This window comes from Prosopis cineraria, unplaced genomic scaffold (genome assembly GCF_029017545.1).
Source record: "Prosopis cineraria cultivar Desert tree isolate PC_DT_omini unplaced genomic scaffold, ASM2901754v1 PC4, whole genome shotgun sequence".
NCBI classification, from domain to species: Eukaryota; Viridiplantae; Streptophyta; class Magnoliopsida; order Fabales; family Fabaceae; genus Prosopis; species Prosopis cineraria.
In genome coordinates this window covers 2,285,480-2,296,417 of record NW_026555335.1, presented here as the reverse complement: position 1 = coordinate 2,296,417, position 10,938 = coordinate 2,285,480, and the positions used below count along the sequence as shown (strand labels likewise).

The window sequence follows — 10,938 nt, the reverse complement described above, 5'->3', positions numbered from 1 at the left end:
TCTTTCTCCATTTACAAGATATAATTGAAGGTAGAAAAAAACTTAATTTAATATATTATACAAATTATAAATAGGTTATTAAAATTGAACTTCAGAGGTAAAGTAATGGATGTTGATCGAGTATATAGAAAAAAATATATTCTAAAAATAAATTATGCAATTTCACTAATAAGTTTAATTGAATTGATTTTATTAATTCTTGAATTGTATCAATTTCAACCGGAAATATATGCGCACGGTGTCATGGTGAAATATATTTTGTTATGTTTTATAAATCTTGATATAATGTATTTTTATATAAATACATGGGAATACAATATTTTTAATTAGGATAAAACTTGTGGAAAACTTTTAACCATTTAACATATTTCAAAAAAAGTTAAATTTTTTTTGATACCGTGAAAAAATGAGATATAATTGTATTTTTGCCCTTAGTTTTAAATAATAATATTGAGGTGTGCTTTCATTTTATCCTATATTTTGGACAAAAAAAATATTTTTAAAAAGTATATTACAAATAGAATTGAAGGGAGTGTATGCTTAGTCTTAAATATCCAATATATTTCAAAAAAAACTTATATATTTAATATTTTGTACTGAATATATTTTTCTCCAATCAAATAAAAAGAATGGAATTTTAAAGTGTTAATAACATTAATAACAAAAGTTGATTATGGAATAAATAATGTATATAAAAGATTCACTTGTATTTATTATTTTTTTTTGCCATTTATATTTATTTAATTGAAAACAAGTTCTTTAAATATAACAATATGTATTTAAATTGTATCTATATATTTTTATACAATTAAATTAAGATAAGTGAATTTTGAGCAACTGACCTAAGTGTACATAAGGCTAGAGTTCAAACCTTTAATAACTTAATTAAGTGACTGAAGCCTCTACTACTCACACCATGAACCTACTTATAATATACACACAAATGATTCATCTTGCTTGGGTTTACATATATAATGTGTATAAATAATTCTCAATTCTAACAATATTAATTTTAATGCCCCATAAAATATATGTATACTATGTTGTCCCCACATTTTTTAATTTTTGGACATGCTGCTGACTCGCGCAAACTTTAGTTAATCCCTTCTTTACGGTTCTTTTCTTTTTTTTCCTTAGCAGATAAAGTAGACCCAACCTATCGGTCAAGTGTATTGTTACAATTCAAAGCAATAAGTCTAGCTATAGTAGGAGAAGGAGGCATAAATGTATTTAGTCCTAGACATCCAGGAAGGGCTTGTTTGGCTAAGTGGTCAGCTACTACATTGCCTTTTTTGAGAACATGCCACATAGAAATATCCCATTCATGATTTAGCAAATGTTGAATCTCTGCACTAACTCCATGACGAGTGTAAGAAGTATTAAAGCCTGGTCTATCTTTCCTTATTTGTGGATCAAGTCATTTCCACATTTATATTTCTCTCTAACAACTCGTACCTATAAAGTGTTCATTTTGTCATTAAATGCCAACCCAAATTCATTAAAGAGGCCTAACTTTATGATTAGGTTGTGAGATTCCCAAACCTCTATTCTTCTTGCTTTAGCAAACCTCTGTCCATGAAATAATATTTACCTTCTACTTCTCCTTAGTAGTTCCCTTGAGGAAATCTTTTTTCTTTCTATCAAGCAGCTCACAAGTATGAATTGGAAGGAGAGAGTTTTGCATAATATAATTAAGAATGGCCAAACTTATAGATCGAGCTAGAATTGTTCTACCTCCTAAAGACAGCAAACTAACCTTTTAACTTGTGATCCTCCACTTGACTTTATCGACCACATTAAAAAATGTCACTCTCCTAATTGGTTTTCAATGTAATTACACCCCAAGATATTTCCCTAAGTCAATTGTCTTGGTTGACATTGGTAGTGTAATAACCTCTATCATTAATTCAATTAACTTAGCCAACCAACAACCCTTAATTATAAGGATCAACCATGGTTAAATTCGAATATTTATTTTATAAAGAAGACCAAAAGATTAGGAACCCAAAATTGCTTTAGATTAAATAGCGGAGTTCAATCAAACAAGAATCAAACTATTTGAAAACACGTGGAAATATGAAATACATAACTTAACATTGAAAAAGGAAAGATAAAGGGCAAGACAATCATTAAAGAAATTTGTGTAAGTTCACCGTGGCTAGGAGTTTCGCTGAGGCTAATGCTTAGTTGACACACTTGCCATGGCTTGTTACACGTTTATGATAGCTTATAGTACAACAACCAGCTCATCGAGACTTACAGCTTCACACGGGCGCGTGAGCATGCATGCACACACACACACATGCCGCACTTGTTGTTAGCCACGAGTTTCACTTGACCTTCTATTTAAGGTGATTCGAGAGTCCACACACAAATAAACTAAATATCTTACTTATTGCCTCAATTTCATCCAAACCCGCTATCAAATGAGGATCTTAAAATACATGGTGCTAAAATAAGCATTTATGCTAAAGCACTAAAGTTTAATGTCTCCCCTCTTAAGTTGTTATTATTATAATTATTTTCAAGCATAAAAATACATTTATAATAATTACTTGCATCTTCAAGTTAAACACATTCAAGTCTCCCCCTTGGGCTTACCACTAACTAGGAGGTTACTAAAACTATAATTAGCAATTCTCTCATTGAACAAACCGTAATATGGATCTACATAATACTCAACCCAATTCAAAACATACAAAGTCCATGCCAAAGTGCCCAAATCATCATCATCACAGGCTATACACAAGCAATAATATAATCTATACAAATGACTCCTAATGTTCAAATACACATTAAGAGCAACTAGAGACATTACAACAACTAAGTGTCTCTAGCTTCATTTGCTTCCCTTTGTTTTGAATTCATAATGTCTCCTGAAAAAATATTAAGCCACAAGAGCAAGATTATACAATCTCATAAACCAAGCACATAAGTTTAAAAATATACTAGTGTGGCACAAATAAGCAAATTAAAGGTATACTCGCATTTAGCAACTTAACAGTTATTCAACATGTATCTCACGACAGCACACACACACACACGATCACAAAATATGTGCAGCGATAATGATAGCTATACATAATCATGCTCCACCTTTATTACTTTCTTTATATCTTTTGAATGAATTCATGGGCTATCAAATTATATAAAATTAATTCGTGGGATTGAATTAGCCCTGCTTTTCAATTGGGAGAGGTGACCTAGCTAAGGTCTCATACTCACTCTTGAATCATAGATTTCCTCATTTATAACTCACGTGATGTCAATTTGCCAAGTCCGTTGATTAAAGAGTAAAGAAGCTTGTTTGATGAAGCCATCATGTCATTAGTTGAAGTTTGTCTTGGTCCATTTCTCCGACTTTCCTCTCTCTCTCTCTCCCCTCCTCTGCCCGCGCGCACGTGCACGCCCCTTTTTACTCCTCTTTTTCCCCACCTTTCGTATTGTGAGAATCAAGTCTTGTCTTTTGTTGGCTATTTTTCTTAGATATTCTAAAATGTCATCCCAACAGAAAAATACTACTGAAAAAGTCATACATAAATTCCAGAACATTAAATTAATGGTAGTTAAATTTTTAATAATTTTTTTAAAATGAGTTAAAAATATTAGTTTAGATAATTATAAATTTAAAGTTTTAATTATAAATAAGTATTCAAGTATTAAATGTAATTTTTAAATTGTAACTGTCTGAATTAATATTTATAATTTATTTTTAAAAATTTTTACCGGGAATCTAACTATCATTAATGTAATCTTTCATGACCAAATTGTCATTCTCCCAATACTCTATCATTTTCAGTCTAAATTCAATGCGGATGACTTGAAACTTTTTTTAAAAAATATTTTTTGCTATGTCAAGGGGAAAGGCATCTGAATACCTTGAGAGAAAATTGATTTCATTGTACGGCCAAAAGATTAGGAAATCCAAAGCAGGGTCAGCAGTCTTCTAGTGTGCAGCCCATGTTCCTCTTGTGATAATAAGGGCATTTTAATAAATTGCTCAGTGGGCTCATATCAGGAAATGGCCTTCGGTCTTCATTAAACATGTTCTAATATTTTAGTCCTAAAAAGAGCTCAAGCCTCAACTGTCGCTTCTCGTCCTCAAGTGTCATCCCCCGCTGAAAATAGGTCGAAAGTAAAACCCAAAAAAAAAAAAAAAAATCATTTAGAATAAATTTAGAAAAAATATAATCGTTGGTCACAATAGTTTTGAAGTGTTTTGCTGTTAGTTTATGTACTCTTTTCAATACTCTGAATTCTTTAAGTTTTATCTGTTCATAACACATTAATTAATTCTTATCATAATTGACAGAGTTAAACCAATCGATCTATACACAACTCTGTTAATTCTATTATTAAATTAATAAAATTATATGGAGTTAGATAATGTATGAGTAAAATAGATACTAACCCTTGTCCACCTACTCTTACTTTCATATCTTCTTCCTTTTGAAGCTTTATCCATTATGTGTTCGAGGATTGAAATTTAATATCTTGCTTTTTTTTTCCTTCCACTTATTTTTTACAAGACTCATCATAATTTTAATAAGTCAACACAAAATCTAGCGGCATTTCTACACATGTTAGTTACCATTAACTCCTTAGGATCACATTTAAATAATATAAGAACTAACATTGCAGAAAGATAAAATTTAAGGAACTTAGAGTAACCAAAAAAAGAAAAAGAAAAATTAATACCAAAACACATTAAAAGTATGAGAATCAACAATTGTATATTTTCATAAATAAAATGATTAAAGTTAAAAACAACAGTGATGCTTTTCTAACATAATGAGACATGGGAATAATGCAGATTGAAATATCTTTCTGGAGTTTGGATTATGCGGAGAGGATATTCCCAAATCATGTGCATGTGTGCGCATGTATAATGACTCTCCAGTGAGAATAAACTCTCAAGATACAGACAACGGAATATTGTTACCCACCGAATATTCTCAGGAATGTGTAATCAGTATCAAGTTGTTAAGGATCAGGCGGCTTGCTTTTAATTTAAATTTCAAGGTGAGAAAAGGAAGAGTAACAACGGCGATCAACATGGAACGGAATTGTCTTATTCTATATACATGAACCATGCCAGCATGAAAAATGTTTGGTTCAATTCGTTATTAATTATCATTGATAATTTTTTTTTTCATTGTCTAACGTTGTCGACGATACCTTCAAACCACCGATGTGTTTTTATCGGTGCGGGAAATAAAGGGATAATGATTTTAAAAAAGAAATGATGAGGTCCTACCGTTTTGAAGTGAACATAAATCATCTGCATAACACACATAAGTTCATGGGTTTAAATCATGTTATTCATGTGAAGATCGCGTTGGGGGTATTCTATAAACACATCTTTAATCACTTCAAAAATTTGAAGCAAACCACGGAAATCCAATTCAAGTGAACTTTTGAGCATCAACAGGATTGTACTGCACAGCACATGCATGCTACCTCAATTTTCACAAGAAAGGAAGATGATGAGGATTTTGAATAATATGGGCACAAGAGTGTTCTGTTCCCCTCAAGTGTTTGTCAACCACAAGCAGCAGATTCCTTTGGGAATTGAACATCGCTCTGTTCCATCCGTGAACCCCTTCTTTTCACTTTTTGCCTTTTCTTTTCTTTATTTTCTTTTCTCAAACAAACTTTTGCGTTTCTTTTAAGACCCATGAAAATTTACATACAAATAGTACTACTTGTTAACATTTATAAACAAATTTTAAAAATGATTTCTCATTTGATTATTTTCACTAATATACTAAACGTGAGAATTCGGCATACACCAACATTTCAAATCCTGACGATATCATAAAAAGGAAAACAGTGAATTCTGAACGAGAATGATGATGATAGATGCTTTACATCTAGGGCAGGGAGGGGCAGCTTTTGATGGATTGTTGTCTAACCATTTTCAATTTCAGCCACTCATTCGATGGCGTCCTTTGAAATCTCTTGTGCTCTCCTCTGAATCGCACCAGTCGGGGTAATTTCGTAAAACCATCTGCTGAGATTTTGAATTCAACGTGCCCCAGGAGATGGACGATGGAATAGAAGGCCGATTCTTCCTTCTGGGCTCTGGCGCTCATACACACGCACGCCTTGAATGAATGAAAGACTGAAGTATGTGTGACCGGTGAGCCAGTACATCATTTCGAGGGTCCCTTGGTAATCATTTTTTGCAGTACCATCCTATCTTTCAGACACTAAGATCATCCTACTCTCACTAGCCTTTCCTCTCTTCTCGCCTTCTCCCAAAATCTCCCTTTTCCTTTCCTCGCACTTCACTAACACCGGTGGAATTTCAAAAAACTCCCACCCGACGTAGTTTTCACCCCATCTTTCATCTTCAACAAATTTGCAGAAAGCCCCCCCATCACGTCATTTCATTGACAAGGAAGTTTACTATGGAGAGTTGATTGCAGAGAAGACAAGGTCCTCCCCGTAAGCCCAGGAGAGAGGACTTTTCATTTTTTTTCTTCCATTTTCCTTCACTTCCTCTATCTTCACTATTCAAATTATTTTATTAAATAATTTTTTTAAATAATAAAATTAATGAATGATGCGATGGAGAAGCAGAGGAAAAATGGAGAGAGAAAAAGTGAAAACCCCTCTTCCCGCGTAAGCCCACTAGTTGCACAACCCCACCACTACAATAAACAAACCAATCAATCCTCAAAGCATCAACTGGCAGGTTACCGCAATCTTGAGAAAGGCCAATAACTGAAAATTCTTCTATGAACCAATCATGAAGAGATAGATATACAGTTGCAACAATTTGTTTTCTTCTCTTGCCCCCAGTAAAATCCACTCCTGATAGGCTTACACGTCCATACCTGAGTACGACTCTGCTATTATCTTCAATCCGCCTGTATTCTGAAAACCATGTCCATTTAGGAAACGATAGGAACAAAATCTGGCAGGCATTGAGTGAAGTCCATTTAGAACAGAGAGACGAAGAGACTCGTGAAGAGGGAAATGGGTAATCTTTATTAAAGAGAGTTTGTTCAGGTTCCATCAGTACAAGTATAGACAAAGAAGGGGAGGAAAATACAAGATCAAAAGAAACCTAAGTAAATTCCTGTACCACATACCCACCTAATTAATTGACTGATCCCTAAAATCCCACTACAACCTACACCTTCTTTCCCTTCCCCTCGATGATCTGTTAGACAAAGGACTTTAGATTCTGTATTGTTGTGTAATCATCACCTCTGTTATGTTACAGACCATTAGTCTACACATCTTCACAGTCCTACTTTCTTTACAAGTAAAATAAAAGGGGCGATGGAAAATGGAAATAACACCACCACCGTTTCAACTAAATCTAACCCTGCTACCTCAAAGTTCCTATGAGTCTAAGATCAGCCAGAGAATGTGCAGGAAAGGAAGTCTTGATGGAGCATTAACACTAGCCTCCTAAGGTTTCAATTTTTCCCACTCATAACGTCCAGGGAGTGGCTTGTCATTCACAGGATCAAAGTTGTACCTGCAATTGAACCCACAAGGGATATGTAAGTTAGCACATGGGGATAGGATATACCTCCGGCATTTGGAGACAACAAAGAAGACAAAACACTATGTGGTACAAAAGCATACTTCTCAACAAATCGCCTTTGCTGTGCCTCTTCGGCATCAGCAAAGAATTCATCCATTTCACGTGCAGTTGGAATGTGCCTTCTTGTTGTAGTTTCTGACCTTCGATTAGCTTCAGTAGAGCAAGTAGGCCTTGTTGTTGAACCAGGGGTCCCGACAGTGTCTGGGTCCCTTATCAAGCTGCAAGGAGTGGATTCTCTGGTGCTCCTGATGCAAATAATAACAAACAATAAGTAACGTTAATGAAAACCAGATACACTGGCAAGTACCACAACAAAATACTGATCACAAAACAATCTATCACAGAGATGTGTGTGATAAAAGCCCATGCTTCCATTTACAAGGCTGATCTACATGACATAAGTATAAAAAGAAAATAGTAAACCAAAATGATTCCAAAATACTTAACCATTTTAACTTGATATGATACATGTATGAAAAAGATTCCATAAATAAATGAATGATCTGCATATAACAAGTTTTACAAAGAAAGAAAAGGAAATAACACCACAAAATAGAGCCACCCCTTTTTATAACCGTACAGTAATCCTGTCTATAACGAATTATGAGATAGTTTCAAAGCGAGACATGAATGGGATGATAAAATTACTAGCTTTGACCCACACATTGTTAAAATAAAGAACATTATAATTATTACGACATACAGCTCAAATGGTATCAACCGTTATCAAAGAAATAAATATAATCAATTCAACAGGAAAATAAACGAAAAAAATCAAATTAAGAATAGAGTAGCGAATCTTTAGCTGTTAACCTGTAGTGCAATTAAGCAGCAATACTAATAGAAGAAAATGAAAATAACCGTTACGCACTCCTATTTAAGAGTGTCCGTGGATTGCTTTCTTCTGACGGAAAAAATTGGAAAAATGAAAAACTGCAAGTGAATAGGAAGAGTTTTCAGAGTATCAGGCGAACATACGGACACAATCCCCTGATGACACTTTAAAATTGTAAACTATTAAAAGGTTTGTAGAAAAGAAAAGAATTAAGAGGAAAAAAAGGACAGCAAAATAGAACAATGAAAAAAATTCACAAAAGGAAAAGAAGCACCGGAAAAAACAGCCAGATTACATTTCTTACATGACTTGTAGTAAGACCAACCCCGCCCCGCCTCCTGCCCCCGAAAAAAAAAAACAATAAAAATAGAAAGATTCATTGCAATAAACTCAAATCATATCTCACTTCATATAATAAGCTTTCCCGGTTTCTCCAGACATAGCGATAAAATTAAAAAAGGGACACACGGACATAAAACGTCTGCAAGGAAGGGAACTAGTGAAAATTTTAACTTTGCGAATTCTTAATTGAGAAGGTCAACATAAATAACACATGCACGCCAAACAGAACAACAAAAAATGAAAAATCTGATAAAATTTTGCACTTAACTACAGAACTCAGAATAAACGGATCAAATGATAATATTCCCTTCCCTACTTCAGCCAGAAACAGAGAGCAGACTACGAGGACCACGTTTGATAGCCAAGAAAGGTGAGAAACAATTTTCCCTTTCAATTAAAATCTTTTACTTTTTTGGCTCATTTAAGTTGAAAGTTGCCTCGGAGCAAAGCTAGGCAATATGATTCAAATTTTGAGGGGATTTAAGGAATGAGAAGCTAAATTTAACCAGAGTGATTGAAATCTCCAGGCTCGTTTTCAATTTCTTCTTTGTCACCAGCCTTTTATTTGTTCGTTTCTTCCTTTGCATTCACACCCAAGACAATAACAAAGGGAAAAAAGGAGCCAACTTTTCATACTCTTTTCAAAATAAAATAATTATTTGACGACGGGAGAGGAAAAAAAATACAATGATTGCAACCTCTGCAAAGCTATGGTTTCCCCAAAATAAAAAGTGTTCGAATTCGAAAAATAAACAGGCAGAGATCTCGAATCGACACGAAATTTTCCTCCTTTCCAAAACAAGCAGCAGAAAATCATGAAATTCGTTTCAAAATTTATTTTCCTCCACACTGCTACCGAAAATAACAATCAAAATAACCAAATAAACCATTCAAATTTAGGCTGACAAGCATTGAAAAGGAAGAGGGGCAACTAAAACGGAAGTACAAACTACAAAGGCAACCAGCTATTTTTTTTTTTGAAGAAAAAAACCCACCTCTCTCTACCTTCAAATTCCAGAACATTCTCTCCAAAAGAGGCTTCTTCAACGCCAACATCAACATTTTCATGGGTCTCCTGAACCCCCTCCTCCTCACCCAACAAGTCACAAGAAGCCTCCCCGAGTCTCGGGCCATCCTCCTTGCTGCTCACGCGACCCAGAGAAAGTGAAGCATTAGATTCAGAGGCCGCGGAAGCGTGTCGGAGCCTGGAACTGGCCCTGGTAGTAGGAATTGATTTAGGGTTTTGAACGGCGACGGTGTCCTTGGAAGCCTGCCTCTGTCGCTTGGAGTAATGGGTACTGGGAATCAAAACAGAGGGCTTCTCAAGGCGGCGACTTCTGAGCTGAAGATAGGAACCAGAGGTTGATTGAGACTGAGATTTCTGAAGGGCTAGGGTTTTGGCGCGGGTACGAACACCGAAGGAGGAGGACTGAGAGACGTCCATAACAGCGACGTCCCCAGAGGTTTTGGCCTTCCTCATGTACTTGCCCATCAAGCTACTCCCACAGCTGAAGCCAAGAAAAGAGTGAGCGTGTTGTCATAAGGAGGAAGAGAATGAGAGAGGGGGAGAGCGAGAGGGAAAGAAAGGAAATACGACTTTCGCAATGCAAAGTATAAATGCTATTGAGAGTCTGACTGACTGGTATTGAGAAAAAGGGCAATTTGGTAGGGTTGGGGCTCCCCACCTTTCCCAGACTCCACTTCTCTTCCAATTTCTCGCCTTTTTCTTCTTTCTCTCAAATCTTCTCCGCTTTTCCCCTTTTGCCCCCTTCTCCTTTACAGTGTCTCCATTTCTTCCATGCAAATCAATTTCCATGGAACTCGTAGTTTTCATTTCAAGGTTTTTTTTTAAAAAGGTGGATGATTCTGATTATAAATAATTTATTGAAATATTAATTAATTTTTTTAATAATACTTCTATTTTAAAGTTTTGAAGCACGAGAAAAATGTAAAACAAATATGAAAAACTTTCATTTAAATATAAATAAAATCATATATTTAATCTATTTTAAAAAAAATTAATAATTTAACTACTTTTATTTTATTTTGATGAGGTGGTTAAAGGAGTTTTATAATAAAAACTATAATAATATATGATGATATGAGTATGAAGTTGATATAAACTCCAATTAGTTTTTTTTAACTTTTTTATTAAAAATATATAGAATATTTGATAAATTTTAAACTAGTAACTATC

The 10,938-nt window shown here is 34.4% G+C and overlaps 1 protein-coding gene across 1 annotated transcript; it reads right to left on the bottom strand.

Annotated features, from left to right (window-relative positions):
• Positions 1 to 6,973: 6,973 nt before the first annotated feature.
• On the bottom strand, positions 6,974 to 10,371 carry LOC129307906 (cyclin-dependent kinase inhibitor 4-like). The gene is made up of 3 exons (XM_054948852.1): positions 9,737 to 10,371; positions 7,606 to 7,809; positions 6,974 to 7,495 (listed from the first exon to the last, which is right to left on the bottom strand). The coding sequence occupies exons 1-3, from the start codon at positions 10,231 to 10,233 to the stop codon at positions 7,426 to 7,428; spliced, it is 771 nt and encodes a 256-aa protein (XP_054804827.1). The 5' UTR covers positions 10,234 to 10,371; the 3' UTR covers positions 6,974 to 7,425.
• Positions 10,372 to 10,938: the final 567 nt, after the last annotated feature.